The following is a 22,001-nucleotide window of genomic DNA, read 5'->3' on the forward strand; positions in this document are numbered from 1 at the left end:
GCTCAGTATCAGAGTGAACCCCTCCAAAACTCACTGGTTAGAGGTGTGAACTACTGGCATGTGGACTTCCTCTGAAGCTGGAAAAAGCTGTCTGCTCCTCCACCAACAGGTGGAGACATTGTTCCATCCCTCTTCCGAAACAGGTTTTTTTTTTGTGAAGTTCAAGTTTATTTAATTTTTTTTTTTTTTTTTTTTTTTTTTTTTAACTAGAGCTCAAAGGTGGAATTAAAATAAGGTGATTTGAATGTTGGCCAATGGGACAATGTTAAAACATATTTGGAGAGCTGTAATGTGTCATCTGCATAATTGGTGTCGGTCACATGTCGCCCTACAAGTCATGTTGGCAGCATGCGACAAACACAAGACTGACAGGGAGAACGAGACGCTCCCTGCTGCAGGAGGACCGCGCTGATGTGAATGATTCATTTCTATGTTTGCTACAAATGTTTTGGCAACACGAGCAGCATCTGCCCACTGCTGATGTCACTACTGTAATGTGACAGACTGTACATGCTGCTTCAAAGACTCCAGGACCAGTGGATTAGTGGAACATGACACCTGCTGGACAGGAAAGGTAGTAGTACAAGACTTGTAATATCTACTACGTATCATTTAATGACTAGATGATAATGACCCTGCACAAAGTTTCAAAAACAAACAAAAGGCGGCCAAATGTTTTTTAAGTTTTATTTGAAAGATCATGCAGTGCACTTCCAAGGCAGGAGCTTAACATCACTTTCAATGGTACACATGAAAAACCGATACACTTGTAATTACCTAGTACAAAACATTAACTAAACATGACTGAGGAATGTAACAAATCATACTGTAAAGGGGAAAAAACAAGTGCAACACCACTATTGCTGCACTGCAGATCTTAAAACGCCTGATAAAGGTTTAGTTGTTTGTAACCCTGTTGCGTAAATACAAAAAAAAAGAAAAAAAAATATGGATTAAGTGTAGAACTTAAAAGACAAAAAGCAATAAATTACTTCTTTCAAGTATATGGTGTGTTTACTGAGAGAACTGAGGAGGCATGGGGTACGGCACCAGTGGTGGGGGGTGCTGCTGCGGAGCCTGTGCCTGGGGGAAAGGGAACGGTGGGTGAGCCGCGCCAGTCTGTGCGCCACCCTTATTGGGTGCAAACTGCGGGGTCTGGAAGTTGTTCTGGCCTCCGAAGGCCCCTGTTGGGTTGCTGAAGTTGGACTGTCCGTTACCATTGTAGCTGGCTCCGCCGAAGCCGTTGCCGCTGTTGTTATTGCCCCCATAGCCTCCATTCTGTGAATTTGTGCCAAAACCTTTATTTGGTCCATTGTCATACCCTCTACCATTATCCCTGTCTCTAAAACCTCCAAAATCACGCCTTCCAGAGTATCTATCCCGGCGGTCATCTCTATAGTCACCACCTCTGCCTCCCCTTGAACGACCTGGAAAGGAAAACAAACTTAAGAAAAGAGGCATGGCTATATTCTTTTATTTTAATGAAAGAGAAGAACTGGTCTTCAGATACCATTTAACTCATTACGTTAAATCCATCCACTTCAGAGTAAACAAAAAGGAGAGCAGCAGAAAAAAACGTGGCTGCGGTTCACAGCACAGTTTCTGTATCTCACCAATTAGATTTACCTCCTCTGTCTTCCGCCATTTGGAGGAGCTTGGGGTTGATGGCCTGATTGGCCTCGCGGAGCACAGAGATGAGGTCACTGGCCTGCCTCATGTTGTTTGGAGTGAAGAAGGTATAAGCTGTGCCTGTCTTTTGGCTACGAGCTGTTCTGCCAATGCGGTGGATATAGTCCTCAGAGTTGTTGGGGTAGTCAAAGTTGATGACAAATTTCACGTCTTCAACATCTGTAAGATTGTGTTGCAGTGTGGCATAAAGGAGAAGGAGGATAGCACACAAAGACGTGCGCCAGCGCCACCACAACAACCAGATCAAAAACAAAAAAAGTTAGTACTGTCATGAGGCCGGGATGGCTAGAAAATCCACAAGGCTGCAAAAGAGCGGCATTAGACAGAGCTACAGGTGAACATTTACTCCACGGGGAGACTACGGTGGGAAAAGAGAAACGATGCACACTCCATTGGCTTCCAATCCAGTGGGATAAAATAAAAACCCTCCCCTCTTGAACCACTGCCAAACCACCCTCAGAAAGAATGGATCAGAAGTCTTACCATTTGCTGGAGTATGCATTCACTAGTCCATTCCCATTGCAGCATACTCCCCACATACTGTCAAGTGACCCACAGGTGTCCCCACACAGTAGGGCTGCTATGCACACTACTGCCTGCTGGGGTTCTTGAACTAGCACTTAAGGTCCCTTGTCACGCACTCACGAGATGCTCGCTAGAAAACTCGCACTGCAGTGTCTCTTTGCCAAGAAACTGTAGATCTGAACCAATTTGCAGGATGCCTACAAACAGTACATCCCCACTCTCGGCATGGCAAGATTTTTCCAGACCCAGTTCAGTTCACTTCATTATAATGTCTCTCGTTGGCAGGTCTCGACATGACTTTGAAACGCAGGCGAGGGAGGAGTGTGAGCTTGGATTTTGTCCAAGTGTGTCCAACTAGCATGTCCCACTGTCACCAAAAGCGCCAGTAGCCATGTCTTTACAGAGGTGAAGGTATGATCGATCTGACAGACTGCTCTTCCGACAGAAGTTTAGGAAACTGCAACATTAACGCCACCCATGCTTTACAACGAGTCTACGCAACAAAAAGGAACCCTTAAATGACTCAAATGGCTTGCAATGCAGTACCCAAACATACATGCAAGACAATAGGAGACAGAGTAGCTGGGCCTTGAGCTGGGACAGTTACAGAGCCTGGGTGTGTGAAGCAGTCCAAACCATTGCCAGAGAACAGACGAGCATATGGGGGAGGAACTGTGGCCAGCCCTCAACTCGCCCCCCTTTTTAGGCAGGCCAGCACGTTATGCTGCACTTGGGCCTGGTCACCTCTGTATATCTGCACGACTGGGAGACCCGTGCCTCGCCAGTCAGGACACCTCCAAGAATCCTCCTTCCCCCTCTGGAGACCTGGGCTTGTCATGCCAAGGCCCTGCCACACAGACTGCTCCTTCAGGCCAGGGGAGAAACTCAGAAAGAAGCAGAAGAGTTAAAGAAAGCAAATACACTTTCTTTTTGAAATACATCAGAGTACACAAGAGATCAGGGAGGATACTGACCTAGACCCCTGGAGGCAACATCTGTAGCAATAAGAATCGGAGCCTTTCCATATTTGAACTCTGGAAAATGAATTAAAAAAAGATCAGACATGAGAGAACTTCCCTGCAGGCTGTACAGCTCTGAACAACCAGTGATGCAAATGAATTAGTGATGCATGCTTACCATTGAGAACCCAGTCTCTCTCCTGCTGGCTTTTATCTCCATGGATTCCCATTGCTGGCCACCTAACAGGATTGAAGGGTTCAATGTTAAACCATGGAAGAACTTCATGACTATAAGAATCAGCACAACAAAACCAGTCATGCTGTGAACCGGCATTTTAATGTCAATGCTTACCCATCCCTCCTCATCCTCCTGGTGAGGTCATCACACCGCCTCTTTGTTTCTACAAAGATGATGGTCTTGTTCTCCTTCTCACTCATGATCTCCTCAAGCAGACGGATGAGCCTAAAACAACAAGACAGACTAAAATTTAAAATTCTGAAGCTTTTGAACATGTCAGCTTCAATGCTTGCTGTTACAGACACGTGACTCACTTGTTTTCCTTCTCTCCGTCATTGCAGACATCCACTATCTGCAGGATGTTGTGGTTGGCACTGAGCTGCAGAGCTCCAACATTGATCTGGACGTACTCCTTCAGGAAGTCCTCTGCCAGCTGGCGAACCTCTTTGGGCCATGTGGCACTCCACATCAGAGTCTGACGGTCAGGCTGCAAAAAAAACAACACAGTGATCAGCATCACATTCCCTTTAAGCAACATCCAACTAGTCAGGTGGCTTCAGCAGATGAGGCAATAGCATTCAAGTAAATCAAACACGTACTCTGATTTGGTCGACGATTTTCCGGATCTGGGGCTCAAAACCCATGTCCAGCATTCTGTCTGCTTCGTCCAGCACAAGATAAGTGCATCTGCGGAGGTTTGTCTTTCCTGCCTCAAGGAAGTCGATGAGCCTCCCTGGAGTGGCGATGCAGATCTCCACACCTTTAACGGAAGAGACGATGTGAGAACTACATTCTTGAAATGACATTTTTAAGCATTTGGCTCCAAAGACAAAAACACAATACCTCTTTCCAGGTCTCGGATCTGGGGTCCCTTGGGTGCCCCGCCGTAGATACAGGTGGTCTTGAGGCGAGAAGCTCTGCCATATTCTGCGGCCACCTGTTGCACCTGCTGTGCCAGCTCTCGGGTCGGGGCGAGCACCAAGCACTGTCAAAGGAAGGAAATATCAGCTTTTTAGGCAGGCAGCATCAGACGTACATTCAGTTTCCAATGTTTTCTGGCCACATAAGAGACCACTCAATGCAGAGGATCATACAGGTTGCTTAATTAAAGTTCTGAGTTCAGGATCAGTACTTTCACTCTGACTTGCATTATGACTACTCACAATGGGACCATCTCCACGTTCCAGGAAAGGCTGGTGGTTGATGTGCACGATTGCCGGCAACAAATACTGCAGAGCAAACACATGCAACAGTCACTTTCATGAGTAATACACTTATATAATCATCCTTGTTGATCTGACCTATCAGCACAGATCAATGCGGTAATTGCAGAGTATCGACTAATGCTGCGTGTGAGAGAACTAGTAACTTACAGAAAGTGTTTTGCCAGAGCCCGTCTGGGCAATGCCAACCATGTCCTTGCCACTCAGAGCCAGAGGCCAGCCCTGGGCCTGGATGGGTGTTGGTTCACTCCAGTTCTGTTTGTTGATCACATCCATCACATAAGCTGGAGAAGAGAGAACAATTGATTGAGATATAGAAAACTTCCTGATGGCATGATCATGTCTCACAGATGGTGTTAAACTTACATGGGAAGCTGGCTTCGTGGAACTTTGTAATAGGGTTTGGGCAGTCTCTCCCCTTACATGTAATGGTTTTGGACCTTCTGTACTGTTCAACTTCTTGCTACAAGATAAAAATGAATGAGGCAAGGTCAGTTGTCATAAGCAATTGCATAAGAGAAACACGTGCAGGACAGAGCACATTGCTAGTAGTGTTGCATAACACTTCAGGCCACGCTGACTACATACCGGAGACCTCCGGGCAACGTCGGGATGCTGTTGATAGAAGTTTTTCTCAAACTTTGGGAGTTCATCGAGGTTCCACTGCTTCTTCCGCAGCCGATCGCCGGGATTGCCGAACTTTCCTCCTCCACCACCACGGTTGCCACCAAAGCGAGGAGGACCTCCGCCATAGCTGCAATTAAAATATCCGTTAGGTCGTAGTCTACAAAGTCAGCTCGGGCTCAGCGGCGTCATTTACGGCGGCACCAACAGTAGTTTAATACGAACAAAGGCACATCTTGACTGCGTCATTCGTAGAAATTAAATAGCTGCCATATACTTTCCAGCCAGTAGAGGAACAATGGAAAACAGCCGGCATTTTGTATCCGCATTCAAGCTGCCACATGGCGAAAAGCCGACTAGCCAGCTGTACTAGCACCACTAACGTTACTTGGTGCTGGAGCCATACACACGTTAGCCACAGAGTGAACACCGTGTACAAATACACTTCAGTGTTAGAAAAGTGTGTTCAACAAAGTAGTCTAACGGTATCCACACTCGGTGCTGTGTGAAGAGTCTCCTGAGGCGGTGAAATGTGACGCCGAGTTAGCTACCGTGAAGCTAACGAGCCGCTGTTCCGGGGCACGAGGCCAAACTAGGCCTCGAGCCAAAGACAACGACAGCGGGCTCCGCTCACCGGCCGGGCCTTGAGTGGATAAATACAGTCGGCAAACGGCCTGATTTTCAGATTTTTAGATTCTCACTTGAAAACAAAAGGAACCTTAAGGAGATTCCGTTTAAAAATTAGACAATGTTTCAAGGGTCTGCTCATTTTTCTTGATTATATGTCTTGTCAGCCATTTCTGTGAATCACACTAAGGCAAAAACTCGCTTGAATCATGAGAAAATGTACTTACCCTCTATCTCTGTCCCTGTCTCTGCCACGGTCTCTGTCGGCATATCCAGGCATCTTGTAAACTGTATGTGTATAAATAAAAAAGATAAATATGCTAAACTGTGACTTGACCGCCGCCTTAAAGCTCGGACCGGCAGTGCTGCTGAAATGCCGGCAAAGGAAAAATGAGGCCCGGTTTATATAACAAGAGGAAGTCCTTCTTCCGATGTATTCGTCCGCTACACGGTTTTCAACCTCAGTTTCCACCGACAGACAACAGATACACCGCAGAACAGCGAAACTGTGCTTTGAATTTACTCTAACTCTTACTTTGAACACTACATCTGGATCCCTCAACCCTTCTCTGAATATATTCAATAAGCCAAGTTACAGCAGACAGAAGAACGTAAGGTTTAAACGTTAAGGTTTTAAACACGCAAACTTTGCGTATGTATAAAGTAGAAAGGAAATCAGTAACTATTTATTGTATTTTCTTTTACACTTCAAATATTCCAGCCTAAAAACCGAATAACTCGGTTTTCCTTTGCTTCCTTTTCATACATTGTCTTGAATGATTATAATAGTTGGCGGATGGATATGTACGAGACAGAAACTGGTAATCCGGCTCTGACTGCGCTTCCGATGTATTACGGTAAGTGACGTCATCAGGGCCAACCCAAGCACGAGAGAAACTTTTTTCTTTTTTGTATTTTTCAGTGACACCCGATAAACCCTTGAGATGAGCTTTCACTTAACTTCTGTTGGACTAAGTGGGCACGCAAATGTTCAGAAATGGCTGTAGAAACTAGGATATTGAAGATCAAAGTCTCATTCAGGTCATGTTAGTTACTGGTGAGCTCAGAGGTGGACCCCCTCCCCAAAAAAACCCTAAACCTTTCAATGAGAGTGAGCTTTACTGTCTTTTTTTTTGGTATTGTGCTTATTATTTAAGCTGTGGGTCTTTCATCTTTAAGGAAGTGCACCCCCATGTGTATCACTTCTCTGTGAAAGTGGCCAAAATAGTGTAAGACAAAGAACACAATCGTTTGTTTATATTTCATTAGCTGTGACATACTTCTTTCAGCCTTGATCTTGATTACACAGGGAGGCATCAAAACACGAACAATTATCCTGATAAAATCTAATCTTGTGTCCTCTGTCTGCAGAGAAAGAGTTTCCAGACCTCTCTGTAATATGATGCAGTTGAATGTCTACAAAACAAAAACTGTACTTGACACCTTTTTTTTTTCCCCAACCACTCTATTCATTGTTTCCCTCTTTCCCTGCCCCCCTCAGAGCCATCTGCCAGACGTTTTAATCCACGGTGGTATCAGTGAGTGCACGGTGGGTGGTCTTTGCATGCCATGGTTGTCACTGATTCAGCCTCAGATGACTCAATTTAATGTAAACAACTGCTGTACCACAGGACTTGTTTAAGCGCACCTCTCTTGTAAGCAGCCTAACCTTTTGGATCAACAAGAAACAAACCACTCAAACAGAAAAAGGACAGGACGTATTTTTGTACAAGGCCTTACATTGTTAGACAAAGGCAAGTTTAATTAGAACTAATTACACACAAAAATAAAATACTCTTACAAAATGATAGTGTTAACATACATCAAATTGCATCAGTCAGCTATGAGAGATATAGTCCTGCTAGTGGATCATGCTATTAAAAAAAAAACAAAAACAAACAAAACAAAAAGACAAGAGCGGCATCTCTCGACTCTGACTTGTTGAATAAAAAGTTCAGTTCTTCAGTGAGAGGCAGCTACGGGGCGATGCTGAGTGATGTAGTGTAGGAACAGACAGTAGGGTGATCATCTTGTGCACTGGACTTAAAGGCGAACGAACGTCTGTTACAGAAGTCGCCATTAAACACACGCGGCGACCTCACTCTGTTTGTGTGCAACTCCTCTTTTCGTTTCAAGGAAATCTTCTACTTAAGTTAAAGATAAATTACAGGTCGTTTGATCCACATATATGAACAATATCTTATTACTGTACAAAGCACCATCTGAGGACACTTTTCACTTTGCATACACATGAGTCCACTTAAAATCATGAAAATGAACAGTTCATTTGTTTTCGTTTTTTAAAGTGTATGCAAACGTTAAGAACAGTCCACGGTCATAGATTGCTAGACAGGCAGCATCTTTTGAAAACATTCAAGATTTTTTTTTTTAATCATAGAAAACACCCCCCAACCCCCACCCCCACCCCAAATAAAAACATCACTGATGGGACTGTGTAGCAGGCTTGAAGTTCATCTCATTCAGTTCCCTTTCAACCAAAAGCACATGTGGACACATGCAACGACTTCTGTATGCTAATGCTCTGCTGTGGGTAAAACTACTTAAACGATGAGACTTTTTTTATCCCCTTAACATTCAGGAAATCCGGACAAATGGTCAGAATCAGCGTCCCGTCAGTCGTCAAATAAAAGGACATTACAAAGTACGTGACATCTCCTGAGAATGTGGCTTGGTAGAGCTCTTGATTTCTTGGACATGTTTTGTGGCCACAGACAGGTATACGCAAGAGTAGTGTCTTGTGCACTTGAAGCAGTAGTATGTCAATGAGCAAGGTTGCCAATATAAGACAAACGTTAATGCTATTTAGCACCACATGGCTAGAAGGTAGTAGAGGTCTTTTTTTTTTTTTCCAACAACAACAATGTGGAGGCAGCACAAAATAGATTATGATGGACTTTGGACTCCTCTGAACAGAGTACTGTTAGAAATTAAAAGGTAGGTTTCATGCTAGTGACAATAATATAGCCCAGCTACATGTGACGGACTGTTTAAAAAGGGTAATAGAAGGGAAACGTCACACCACCATGTGGAGCTCCACGATGAAAACAGTAGAATTTAAAGGGTCCGCTCAATGTTTCATTCATTCAAAACGATTATGGCACTCAGAGGACATGGTGTGTTTGGGATTTTTTTGCTCTTAAAGACGTACCTCACCCTGTACAGTGTGAGAGAGGTGACGTCCAGAAATAAACCACAGCATTCTTAAGTGAAATTCAGTCAAGCTTAGTTCTGTTTTCACAAATTGTCGTCGATAATTTAAACAGTAACACTTTTAACATTTCAAAGATGTTATTTTTCCTGGAACAATGGAAAGGGCTTTCTGAAATATAACAGCAATAAATTATATATATTATATAGAATTTTATTGTTTCTTTTTCAATTTTCCCTGTTATATAAAAATAACACATTTCAAGCTATTCATTCATTTACTCATTTTCAAACAAAAACTAGCTGTCGAACGTGTGAAACAGGTTTCTGGGAATGCAGCTCTAGTTGTTGGGCAGCGACTCAGGAGCAGAGGTCCCTGCTGCTGTCTTTGGAGAGGGCTGTAAACAGTCAGGCTCGGCCTAATTCAGTCTCTAGTCTCGCCGTCTCATCCGCACACATCCCCGTTTTGCAGCCTTTGCATTGCCGATAGCCCCAGTGTGATCACTCCGAGGCACCAAACAGCCCGAGCCGTGCACACTCTTCATCCAAATTTAGTGTTTCCAAGTGGTCGTGGTAACCGTCAGTAATCCTGTACTGTCAAATGTCGTTTTCAGAGTGGACTGACTTTGTGTTCTGCTTGGTAAGATGGAGCATTGCTACATGGAATACAGTCTATTTTTTAAATGCTAAAATGAACTTAGAAAAAAAGGGAAGAACCAGCAAATTTAGCAGGTTCCACAAGTTAGTAAATAGTCTTGAGTTATTAGCAGCTGAAGAGATCCTTTTCAATGATAAAAAAAGACATAAAGGAGGGCTGAAGGCTCTAAAAAAAACAGTCAGTTGACACACTCTGGTCTTCTCTGCACAACCTCCCTTAGCTTGGCCACATGTCCCTGGGAAGTATGGGCATCCCCGGGTGAAGCAACCGTGGACGACCCCCGTCTGAGTGGGCTGATTTGAAGGGGGAGGCTCATCGTGGCCAAACCACGTTGCTTCTGGTCGTTGCTGAGCTCTGCCTGCATCAGTGACTCACTCTACAGCAAACCCGCACGTCTCCTCGATGGCAGTGAGCAACTTGTCGTACAGTTTGTCATAATGCTCGTAGGGCGGAATGTCGATCCGATTGAAACTGGGAATACAGAAGGGGAGAGCATTTTCAAAATGGTGTTCTGAAAACTGAAGACACTCTGAAGAACTCCATGACCACACTGCAAAGACAATATTTAAAGTCAATCAATGTGAAAATATTCCAGTGCTGACAGTTTCCTCACCAGGTGTGGGCTTTGGGAAGGTTGTTGGTGCTGGCATCAATCTGGTGGATGGTAAAGAGTCGTGGGCCGGCAGCACCTGTATAAACACAATCACTTCTGTAAAACGCACATTCACACACATGCTCATTTAAGCGTTATTCAAAGTTCATATTTCTTTTCCCAGGTTCACATAATCATCCCAATTCTTTTCAAGCTGCTCAGATTCAGATGCTCAACCTGGAAACTCAAACTTGATCATATACCAGGACAATCAATGAAGCCTGAAAGCAATCAATCAGATTTCTGTCCTATCCCATCAGAATCGCAGAGAAAGAAAAGACCAGGCGAGTCACTGGAAACCTCAAACATCTGAATCTTTAAATGACACTCTGGAAATCTGTGCCTGTATTATGTTTTCTGTTATTGAAGACAAATCCCTTTATTTCATTAAACAGTTTTGGGAACGCTCCAACAGTGTTCAGATAGCAGCCGAGCAAAAAATGAGTTTGCTTTGTCTCTTGACTGTAGCCGTGTGTCCAGCTTTTAGAATCAAAGTGATGCCACAGACACTAGCTGTGTTTTCATCTGACACTCAGCTGAACTGCAAGCAAACGCTTGGAAAAGAAAGAGAGAGAGAAAAGAAAGAAAAGGCAAATTAGACACGTTCCCATCGACTGGTTTGGAGTGAATAAACCTTTGTCAGACGGTGGTGGCTACGTTACACATGGCTGTAATAAACAGACCAGAAGAAGTCGAGGTCGTGAACCAGTAACAACTGCCAATAAACCTCAAAGAAGAAGAAAAACCAAAACCAATGGCCTCGCTCATCTCCGAGACAGAAATGGACAGAGGTCTTCAGAAATACGATAGTGGAAACAGCTTTTTCTTCTTCCTCTTGAGCAAGACCACTTTCTCTGTCACAAGAGTTAAATAAGCATCGACTTTCCATTGCAAAATTAAGGATTTTTTTTTCAAATTCTGACATTTCCATCAATCTTTTCTAATGTGATACTTGAAAACATGCAGAAAAATATGGATGGACTGATGGAAACATGACTACTGTAAATCTGAGTGTGTGTGTGTGTGTGTGTGTGTGTGTGTGTGTGTGTGTGTGAGAGAGAGAGAGAGAGTGTGTTTTGTGTGTTCTGGGCTCTGCTGATGTTTTGACCAAGAAAGGGATGGCCGTGTTATATAAGGTGTGTAAAGGTGCTGTCTGCCTGTGGATCACGGTGTTCTCCACATGCCTGGGTGCTCCGTCTCTGGGCAGCACTGTCTGCCAGGACGGACCCACTGAACCACTGAACTACGCTCAGACTCAGGGTTCATCTCAGGTTGTGGAAACCCAGAGACGGAGACACACACACAGAGGAGCAAGAGTCCCAGACACACACACACACACAGGCACACACACCCTGAACTGTGCTGACAGAGCCTGTGAGTGAGGTCATGCTGTGTGTGCAACAAAGGATGAGTTAAGACGACACTGCCACACCTTTATTAGCATCCAGCATTTTGTACTATTAGAGAGAGCTCATTCTAACAATCCATCGAACAAAGAAAGCAATTCACACCAAAGTCAGGTCAAGAGTGCTTTCATAGGACTTTCCTGCATAAGAATTCCAGTGTAAACAAACATGACAAAACATGAATTGTACCCAGTTTTCACCCTGGGTGTTACTACCTTGGAGGGCCTTGAAGCCTTGCAGGGGAACCCTGGAAGAGCCAGTGACAAACTGAAGCAGCCGGGCTCTGCGCTCCTCGTCGAAGGACTCCACAGCTTTCCAGAACCACTTCACAATGTTGCTGTCTGGAGTGCAGTGTTTGAGCCGTGTGTTGGACTTCCAGTCGTTGATGTCGATCTTGCCCAGGCCACATACGATCAGCTGCAGGCGGAGGGCAGAGGCAGATTTAATGTGCTGAACTAAACATACATGGATTTAAATCGAACAATATCACATTGAGATGTGTGCAAACGACAGCACCTCCAGCTCCTTCTCATCGAAAGCCTTCAGCAGGTGTTGGGGGATGACCTCATTGAAGCCCTTCTGCAGAGCCAGGAACTGAGCCTCGATGCCTCGCAGAAAACGCCAGTTGACGTAGAGCCGGACGTACTCTTTCTTGGTGTCCTGGGTGACGGGGATGCTCTTCCCGTTGGGCTTGAGCTCGTGCTGGATGATCTCTCCATAAGCATTGTGTTCTACGCAGAAGGTGTGGTCCAGCACACCTGTGATGTCGTTGTCCCTGAGGAGAAAGAAACATCTGAATTAGTGTTTGAGGATGTGATGTTAAGGTGACACACACACACACACTCACACAGTCTGAAAACATGTGCTTTGGGGCCACTGATGTAAGAAACACTCAAAAACCCTGGGGGGCGCTGTCATCAACGTACTCAGCTACTTTGTTTTACTCGTGTACTCACAGCACATGTGGACTGCAGACAGGAATGCGGACATTGTGGGTAATGTGTGATGTGAGTATCCTCTTTCACTTTTCATTTACACAGTGAAGTCATGCTGTTGTTGATTTGTGTAAAAAACGTGTACGTACAGGATCCACACGAGGCTGTTGTGCAGGTCGGGGTCAACAGACTCCATGTCGTCCAGGGTGATTGGTTTACCCAGCAGCTGTTTGTAGAAGGGCAGAGTAAAGCCTCCGTCTATGTAGTGGCCGTGGAACACTGCCATGCCCATGATACGGCCCACGAAATGAAAGTATGACAAGTGCTCCTGAAGGGGAGACAAAACATCTTGAGTTTCCAAATGAAGAGACAGAAGTGAGTTACCAGCAGAACTGAGTGTCTTAAGCACGTCTGGGACTCGTGAAACAACATGAAACCACCAGATTCCTCTTTCAAAGAGCCAACAATTCTACAAGATTCAAACAGTGAACAACTAAACAGCACAGTGTCAACACACAGTGAAACCTGTAAATGTCCATCAACATCATCACGCCATTTGGCCTCAGCCATGTGACAGCTGTGACGATGTCTGAACTGAAGCTTAGGAGCCTGGTTGGCCAGTGTTTATCACTGTGATATACTGTGTGCCAGTTAGTTTCCAAATTCAATGTGATACTTTTTAAAGGCCTCTTTATAACTCATAGAATGCATTTTTCCCCTCCTGGAAACATAATAAATCAATTCATGTGACATGGACCCAGATAAGTGGCAGAAAATGTATGGATGGATTAACCCATAAAAAATAACTAATTAAGTTTTTTGCTAAAATTGACATTTGAGACAAAGAGCTTTGTAGCTGCTGCGGCTAACAGTAGCGACAGTGTTTGCTACAGGTCTGATGGTGCTGAATGAAACACCATAAAAAAGGATTAAACAGCCTCCTGCAGTGCAGTACACTGTCTTTTACAGAACATCTCACAGCAGCTCACAAACACACAGCAAATGGTTATAACACAATGTGTTGTGAGAGACTCACAGGGTTGACGGCAGAGTCGGGGTTTATCTGCAGTGTGTAAATGTCATCACGGGAATACTGGAACAGGCCATAGTACGGGTTCAGCATCTCATGGGACAGCAGGTAGAGCCACTCTCTGCACACAGGGTCAGGCAGGAGATGGAGGGGGAGAAAAAAGTCAGAGAGTTCAGAGCATACAAACTTACACTGATGAAGAAACACCAAAGCAGACACAACAGTGGTGAGTAAGTTGTGTGTTTTAGCTCCTCCACTAGGAGGCAGACTGCAGTGTAAAAAGCCTCAGAGTTTCCAGAACCAAAGTCTGTGTTTCATGTCTCACACTCTACTTTTGCTCCACCATCTTACCTGGCCACTCCCCCGTAATCGAGCCCCTCCTCTCCTCTGAACTTCACCATTAGCCTTTTCCACAGGTCCTTCGGCCTCATCTTCATCACCTGTCGATACGACTCCTGCAACACGGATGCAAACAAAGCACGCACGTCCCGTCAAAGACAGTGACAGCATCGGTAAGGGAGCTATTTGCTAGTATTTGCTAGCTGCTGATGCAGAGCCATCTGGTTCTGTGTGGCCTCAGCAGACAAAGAGGTAATGAGAAGCCATTTATCAGTTTGTAATATCCATGTGAGGGGCCCTGTCTGTGGGGAAAGTGCCAGGAATCACGTGTGACCACTTAGGGACTCTCCGAGCTCCATGCCTTGCATTATGGCACATGTTAAACATGGACACTGCTGGAGCAAAGGCTGAGGCTGAAAGGACTGAAGTGAAGAGGCAGAAAAAGAAAGCATGTGCTCTACGGGAGCAGCTCTGTAAAAACTGAGACGGATGCAGTGTGGCGTTACAGCAGTCATTTCCAACTGGTTCTCTGCTGTGAGGCTGAGATCTCTCCGCCTCAATCAGTGTTCATCCCACGTGCAGACGGCTCACAGCGTCAGGGGGAGGGTTCATTTAAAGTGGATTAGGGGCAGTTATAATAAACACAGCCATAAGACTATAATAACGCAGCCAGGTTCCACTGTGCCCTCCAGACACAGCAGACAACAGAGAGGTGCTGTAGGAGGAATGGGAATACCTTATCTACACTGAAAAGTACACATAAAGACAGGCCTGACAGCCCACCAGCTAACACTTGCCTGTTCAGTCATAATGTAATGCTTCAGCTGGTCTGGAGACACTATGCAGTTATGTCTTAACCTCAAGACGTCCTCTGCGTGCCCCCCCCCCCCAACCCGGCCCTCTCTCTCTCTCACATTGAGATCAGCCAACAAAAATGTCTTCGTTCAGATTAACAGACGCGGCTGTTCCAGCACATTCCAGTGCATATTTTATGAGGGTCACGCAGTCTGTTGCAGGTGTTGTTGCTCTGATGAAGGGCCCGCACCTCTGAGATGCACAAGAAAAAAAAAAAAAAACTCCCCAGCTGAGAAAATCCTCATCTCAAACAAGAGGTCTGCTTTAGATTTTGAACAGACTAGCTTCACACGTCATAGATAAGCGGGTGTGTGAGAGCCAGAGTGCTACGGGCAATGACCTTTATGGGAGAAGACAAGACGAAGGCAGAAAGAAAAACCTAAGTTAACATGACTTGGGTGCATCTATAAATATCTTGTACAATTACAAGCAGCTCTGTAGGTATAAAAATAATGAGATATTGTGCTGCTTTAATTCTCTTGGGTTGTGCAATGGAGCAAATTCTATTATTTCCATGTTTTTCTACCATTCTGTTATGCGTTGTAATTTGCTTCATGCAAGCTCTGTCTGTGACTACTGAATTTCCCCCTGGATGAAATTATGTACCCGTTTCTGAGTATTTTTAATAACTTCACATGATATGATGACATAACCGAGTTTGTTTCTTTCCATCCTCACCTCAAATATCTCCTCACGGGACACCTCGATGCGGCAGTGGCCAGCCTGGGGCTGCTGCTGGGACAGTTCCTGGCGGAGGATTTTGAGCTTCTGAACAAGGTCTCTCTTGTACTTGGGCACAGTGAGGCACTCGGCCTCCTCTGGGAGCTGACCGGGGGACACCAGAGCCTGCTGGGCCTGATCCTTCAGCTGGTTCTGACGACTGGAGGGCAGACGGCAGGGAGACGGACAGAGGAGTGGCATGGGAAAGAGGTGAGAGAGGAGAAATGGCAAAGAGAGAGACATCGAGACACAGAGGGACAAGACGAGAGACAAACATTGTGAGTCCTAGATGTACCAATACCAAACACAAACAAGCTTACTAGTGAGAAAAAAGTAAGCAACACTTGCGCAAAAACAACAAGAGGAACGCCAAGAAACTGAAAATACAGCTTTCTGAGAGTGAGAGTTCTTTCTGTGTCCTTTGCTGACTGCAGAGTACGAGGAGTAAACACACTGAGGTCATCTGGGAAGCACATCAAGTCAAACAGCTGCCTCAGCCTCTCACACACAGACAGACATAGGTGGAGGAGGGATTAGTGGAGGTAAGACATCTCCCTCACACACACATGCGTGCGCGCGCGTACACACACACACACACAGACGCGCGCACACACCTCTCTCCACCTGGCAGAGGCCTGGTGGTCTCACACAGAGACGGCTGAACTAAAATAGAGCTTTTCTACGAGGGAGCAGCAGAATTTGACTGAGGTAAAGAAAGTTCTGCAAATAGATCGTCTGCTGCTTTTGACTCAGCACGTACACTTGAGGTAATGTGGGGCCATCAAGGCTGCCTCGCAGAAGCTTACTGGTACATTTTACAAGTTCATAAGTTTGTCTGAAGAGACAGACAGACTCTCAGACCCTGTATGGGCCGAGACAGCCAGAATGCAGTACCTGCTTATTTAATCATGGGGCGGCTGTGGCTCAGGAGGCAGAGTGGTCGTCTACTGATCAGGAGGTCGGCGGTTTGATCCTTGGCTTTGACAGTCCTCATGCCAAAGTATCCTTGGGCAAGATACTGAACCCCAAAAACTGCCCCCGGTGCTGCACCATCGGTGTGTGAATTCATATGTACGTGGCTTTGGATAAAAAAAGCGTCGGCCAAATGACTAATCGTACTTGAGTCGAAACTAAAAACTTTTCACAGCTACTGCAGTTGCTGTTCTCTGCCTTTTATTATTCTCTCATTTATTATATTCTTTCAACATTTCTGTCTTCTCACTCTATTGGAGACTCCAGACATTTGATGAAACATTTCAAATACAGTGACAAAAAAGGCGGTTAACCGCAGTTATCAACAGCGTGGCTGTGAACATCATCTGCGGTTAATGATGGCAGAGGTCTCCAGAACACAACGTTTGAACCAGGCGCTGTGTTCGGGAGGACGGCCTCAGAGGGTGGCACAGTCAGGAGGCGCACACACACACATACACACACACACACAAAATCAAAAGAGCCTTTATGGGGCCGGCACTAAAGGATTATTTGCACAATGGCCTTTTGCACTCCAGTGGGGGGTAGCAGGCATGCTCGGCCCAGAGCAGGGTCATAAACACCAGACTCTCGAGCTGAGCGCAGAGGGTGGTGGAGGGATACACATGTCAGGCTGTGCGCCTGCACTACGGACATGTTGGCTATAACATTCAAAGTGATGCCAAGGTTACAATAAACATTTTCACACAGGTAATTTGATCAAAGCACCAGTTTTCAATGGAGCTAACAAACACAGGAGGAACCTTGACTGTCAGTTCACTTCATGACAGCAAACGTCTACTCTCACATGTCCGCCCTGTGGCTCGCACTTTCCTCTACCACAATGACGACTTCTCTAGTGTTGATGCAACAGAATCCAGTTTGGCTTTTCAATCACTTCCTGCTATACAGAAAGCCACAGGGCCCCATAGGACACTGGAGACCTCCTCACCAATCCCTTTATTTCCTGCAGACTAGACTCAGAGGGAAGGGCAAGGGAGGGGACGACACTCTCCCGACAGCAACAAAACTCAGTACACGACTCAGAGGGTGGGAGAGCAGCGAGGCGAGAGGAGGCATGGAGCATCTCTTCCTGCACTCTGACCCATAAATCAAACATTTCTGCTTCGTCTCTGTTGCTCTCTCTCTCATGGTTGCAGGCAAAGCAGTTCTCTCATCTCCTTCCAACTCCTCAATGATGAGCAAGACTCTGGTGCGTGTTACCTGTCGTCATAATAAAAAGCAATGTTTTGGCCAAACGACAAATCACGAGCATCTGGGAAATGATGCAGTTATTTCTGTACAGAGGGCAGTCATGCAGCCAGGTCTTAAAACCAGACGAGGATTAAGTTACCGATTGAACTGTGACCCGGACAAGTCAGGCGGGCTTGAATTCAGACGGAGATTGCAACATCATAGGAGAAATACAACCAAAAACCACGGTCTGGATGCTCTGGCTGTGTCTTCAGCAAATAAAAAAGGTAATAAAATTCTAATTCTTACTGAAATTATAAATATATACACACACACATACATACATACACACACACACATTTTTGTGGGATGACGGCACATGCAGGGTGAAAATTTCTAAAATCCCTGACTTGATAAAAGGCAGATGTCTTGATGGAAATTCATGACGACTGATATCTTTTCCAGAGTTTTGTCACAAGTGAGAAAGTCACTTCAAGCTCTATCTGCAATCACAGAGCAGCTTCACTGAGGACACAAACTGTACCAAAAAGGCAATATATCACCCATTACAGGGTTAATGTAATACGAATGGATTGCCGTTGGCTCAGGTTAAATCTTAGTCATGCATTCGTTATTTCACAAATGTCACGCCAAGGTCTGTGTGCCTTTGAATGAGCCGGAGACGTATGGCATTCCTAATCAAACACTTTACATCATTCAACTTCTCACTTAAAACCCATAACAAAAACTTGCCAATATACTTCATGAGAACTGCTTGACAGTAATTAGTGTAGGAAGACTTTTTTTCTGTGTACAAAATGATTCCTGTGATATTGCATTAAAAAACATGCCCACTTCCTGGATTTGTTGTGAACTAATCGTGTTGCGAGAAAACACGCACTATAGAAATTCTATGCATGAGACTTTCACACATCTGGGCATAGTCACGCTCTCGACGAAATTCCTACATTAAAAACAAACGTGGCATGCCAGGCTACATTTTTATAAGACTTTTCAGAGGGCCACAGACAGGGGGGGAAAAAAAAGCAAAGCAAATTCAAAATCCCAAACACGTTCTTTGATCCATCAGAAAGCGAAAAAAAAAAAAGAGGAAACCTGATCTCTCCATCGACGCATTCCGTCTCTGCACGGAGAAGGAATGAGATCAGGCAGAGGAGGCCCACCAAGGCACCCATACGCTGCTCCTACCTTTGTGGAGCAAGGGCCTATGGGTAATTCTGCGGCTATCACTGTGCAGTATGTGTTTGAACAGCTGCACAGGGGAAGAGATTCTCAACACGTGTATCCATGCACGCAAGCATGTACCAAGCATGGAAGCATGAACCCAACACACATGCACCTACGCAGACGGACACAGTCACACTCACACACAGTTCATTCATTGACTTGGGCATCAAATTTATGCTCCGTTTCCTGGACGTAAGACGCTCCTCATCCACAGACACAGCAGCCTCGGTTTCCACTCGGCTATCTGATGTCTGGCCAAAGCCAGCTTTGTGACGGATTGTGTGCTAAAACGCCTTTATGATCAAAACCTCTGCAGGCCTGAGGAATTTGAATTTTTGTGTGGAAAGAAAGACTGTGGGGGAGTGCTCTGTGTACGCATTTCTGTGTGTGTGTGCGCGCGCGCAAACGTCTGCTCAGCAGAAGGGCCACTGAACCGCTACAGGTGGTGAACACACCTTGGCACAGAATCCCACAGTAAAACACAGACTGAGGGGAGGCAGAGTGAGCGAGTCTGTGAATGTCTGGGGGAGTGTGTGCTTGTGCGTGTTCTTGTCTGTGTGCAAGTGAGGACAACTGGCACGAAGCCCAAACCTTACCTGACATTCTGACTTTCGATGCCTCCTCGAGAACCATTGGGGCTTGGACTACAGATACGAAACACAGACAGGAAATAAATCTCTCTGCTTTTATACTCAGTGTTTTTTATGTGCTGTCTTGTTACATTTTTCTGGCTCAAAGGTACTCACTTTAGGACTAGATGCAGGTTGGCGGAGAGGCGTGGGTCTGTGAACTGCGTGGTTCGGTTGTTGTGGTCGACAAAGTAAACCCTCCCGGTGGCAGTGTTCCGTATCTCCCATCCAGGAGGTAGAGGACCCAGTTCCTCACAGTTCACATTACTCAGATCTCTGAAATGCAACAGACGTGCGAACAACACACAACGAAGCATCAGTACGCAAGAAAAATAGAGGCAAAGTAGGGTGGGATGGGGAAAAGAGAGCGAAGCGCACACACACACATGCACGCGTGCACACACACACACACATACACACGCACACACACACGCATCAAATTCTAGGTATAAAACATACCAAAGCACTGACTAACTGGACTCAGGCGGACAGCAAGATTCCGAGATGTCTGAGAAATCACTTTTATTCTATTTTTCTTCTTCCTCCCATCTAAATTATTTACTGCTGCCCTGCAACCCCTTTCAGCTGGACTCCATGGAGACAAAAAGGTTCAGAAATTACAGCAGGCTCTCTATGCTGGCGCTGACTTGTCTGTTTTGCAGGCTTAAAGCCAAAAGGGACCAGAGCCTCACGAGCGATGAGAGCTTGGCAGCTGAGCCATCTGCTAATGTTGGAGCTGTCTGAGGAGCACCCAGTGAGGTGTGGCGTGACCAATGGCCTCCTATCAAGGCCGATAAAAATATCATCTATCACTCACATGCTGATAGAACGCAAGTGAGCAGAGGCAAGGTACTATAACATCAGTCATGTTTTATTGATAGCGTCTGGAGCGCACTGAAGCCCGTCACGCATGCAGATCTGTGTGTGCGTTTCTTTTGGAATATGGTAATCAATAGGACACACGTGCCTGAGCGAGTAATGCCAAAGAGCCGCTGGTATGGCCGATTGAGACCTGTGTGCCAGAGGACCAAATCACTGTCCAAGCCCCGTGACATGGGTCTTCTCACAGCATGTTAGCCTCATAATTAGCTGCAGGCTTAGGGCAAACTACAAGGGAACCAGGACTAAGAGACCGCCGTGACACAAGCTCTGGGTAATATTAGTTACGCAAGTGACGGTTGGTTGAGCAAGGAGGATAAAAGCATTTGTGGACAGCCCAATTTCTCATCTCTGCATTATTTTTTGTGTTTTGCATGTTTTACAGTACATTTGTCGGTCGAAGAAAAGTTCCATTGGCTTAATGGCAGACATACCTTGGCACTCTGGGATCATGCCACGTGCTGACGCCTGTCTGAGTGTGGAGAAAGTACACTTGGCCTTGCTGCGTGGTCCTCTGCTCTGTAGGAAGAGATAAAAATGGGATTAATCCACGCAAGATTTGGAGGTTCTTGGTCAGACAATGATCAATTAAAAAGGGAGGACCCAGACGATTTTGCCTCGACCCTGCCATCAAGTGCATGTCAAATGTCTATGTATATGTATATATATGGAAAATGAAACTGAGTTCAATTCATGTGCCACATGCTGACAGACTGTGCGTACAATCTGTCTGCGTAAGAGAGAGATCACACAGATGGAGATAAAAGGACTGCCGGAGTCAGTGGAGATCCCAAAAGGCAGCCAGGGAAGGTGGAGGAGGAGGGGGAGAAGGAGGAGGAGGAGGGGGAGGTGAGAGACAGGGTGAAGAACATTGGAGAGGAAAGGAGAGGAGAGATGGGGTTGTCTGACTTTTGAGTTGGTGAGCTCATTCATCACAGCCTGACAGAGATATTTCCATGGAGTGGCCTCCCTTTGGACCTACCGCCCTGCTTTAACATGCCTGTACATGTAACCTTCCGAACACATGCGCGCCTGACGAGCGTGTGATGTACGTTTGACAGACTGGGCGCCATTTAGGGAATTGACTGGAATTAAGAGAGTAAGGACAGAGATGCAAAGACAAGCGTAGTGAGGCTTCGAGCCTCCTAATCTGAAGGACTGAGAGCAAAGTTGTGATATTCGTCTCTTGCTCTGGCTCCTAAATCCTACAGATTTTACTGTGAGGATAAACAAAACTCTGTTGGGTTGTGTGGGGGACTGCAGCTTGTGTGTGTGTGTTTGCTTTGACATGAATGCGTCTGATTGTGTTCAGAAAGGAGAACAGAGGGGGAGTGAATGGCTGCCACCAGCCTCTAACAGCTAGATCAATTCAATTAGATTGTCTAAAATGGAGCCAGTATTTCAGGCTCCTTGTGTGGAGCTGCAGCGTCA

At 45.6% G+C, this 22,001-nt stretch overlaps 2 protein-coding genes across 4 annotated transcripts in view; both read right to left on the reverse strand.

Moving 5' to 3' along the window:
• Positions 1-673: 673 nt before the first annotated feature.
• ddx5 (DEAD (Asp-Glu-Ala-Asp) box helicase 5) lies at positions 674-6,272 on the reverse strand. Of its 2 annotated transcripts, none has more exons than XM_076752259.1 (13): positions 6,113-6,272; positions 5,223-5,388; positions 5,001-5,097; positions 4,785-4,918; positions 4,575-4,640; positions 4,255-4,396; positions 4,011-4,171; positions 3,726-3,898; positions 3,526-3,636; positions 3,352-3,413; positions 3,189-3,248; positions 1,627-1,848; positions 674-1,427 (listed from the first exon to the last, which is right to left on the reverse strand). In XM_076752259.1, exons 1-13 carry the CDS (start codon positions 6,163-6,165, stop codon positions 1,015-1,017), a joined length of 1,860 nt encoding a protein of 619 aa, XP_076608374.1. In that variant the 5' UTR covers positions 6,166-6,272; the 3' UTR covers positions 674-1,014. The 2 variants fall into 2 exon arrangements, with proteins under 2 accessions (XP_076608374.1, XP_076608375.1); XM_076752260.1 differs by having other exon boundaries at positions 1,614-1,848.
• Positions 6,273-7,611: 1,339 nt separating this feature from the next.
• Positions 7,612-22,001, reverse strand: part of smurf2 (SMAD specific E3 ubiquitin protein ligase 2) — a 45,172-nt gene continuing 30,782 nt past the window's right edge. For both annotated transcript variants that reach the window (XM_076752649.1, XM_076752648.1), the window contains 11 exons: positions 21,005-21,089; positions 19,809-19,967; positions 19,659-19,706; positions 15,607-15,808; positions 14,086-14,189; positions 13,741-13,855; positions 12,854-13,032; positions 12,286-12,544; positions 11,985-12,186; positions 10,325-10,400; positions 7,612-10,182 (listed from right to left, as the gene is read on the reverse strand). In XM_076752649.1, coding sequence (XP_076608764.1) covers positions 10,083-10,182; positions 10,325-10,400; positions 11,985-12,186; positions 12,286-12,544; positions 12,854-13,032; positions 13,741-13,855; positions 14,086-14,189; positions 15,607-15,808; positions 19,659-19,706; positions 19,809-19,967; positions 21,005-21,089 — 1,529 coding nt within the window. In that variant the 3' untranslated portion in view covers positions 7,612-10,082. The remainder of the gene's footprint in view (positions 10,183-10,324; positions 10,401-11,984; positions 12,187-12,285; positions 12,545-12,853; positions 13,033-13,740; positions 13,856-14,085; positions 14,190-15,606; positions 15,809-19,658; positions 19,707-19,808; positions 19,968-21,004; positions 21,090-22,001) is intronic.

This window comes from Chaetodon auriga, chromosome 16 (assembly GCF_051107435.1).
Source record: "Chaetodon auriga isolate fChaAug3 chromosome 16, fChaAug3.hap1, whole genome shotgun sequence".
Lineage (NCBI taxonomy): Eukaryota > Metazoa > Chordata > Actinopteri > Chaetodontiformes > Chaetodontidae > Chaetodon > Chaetodon auriga.

Excerpts from the sequence above, each read along its gene's own strand:
- ddx5 (XM_076752259.1), bottom strand. The coding sequence starts at position 6,165 with ATGCCTGGATATGCCGACAGAGACCGTGGCAGAGACAGGGACAGAGAT. Across the intron at positions 3,414-3,525 it reads AGGAGGATGAGGAGGGATGG|GTGGCCAGCAATGGGAATCC; the intron begins GTAAGCATTGAC and ends CAATCCTGTTAG. Across the intron at positions 3,249-3,351 it reads GAGAGACTGGGTTCTCAATG|AGTTCAAATATGGAAAGGCT; the intron begins GTAAGCATGCAT and ends TTCATTTTCCAG.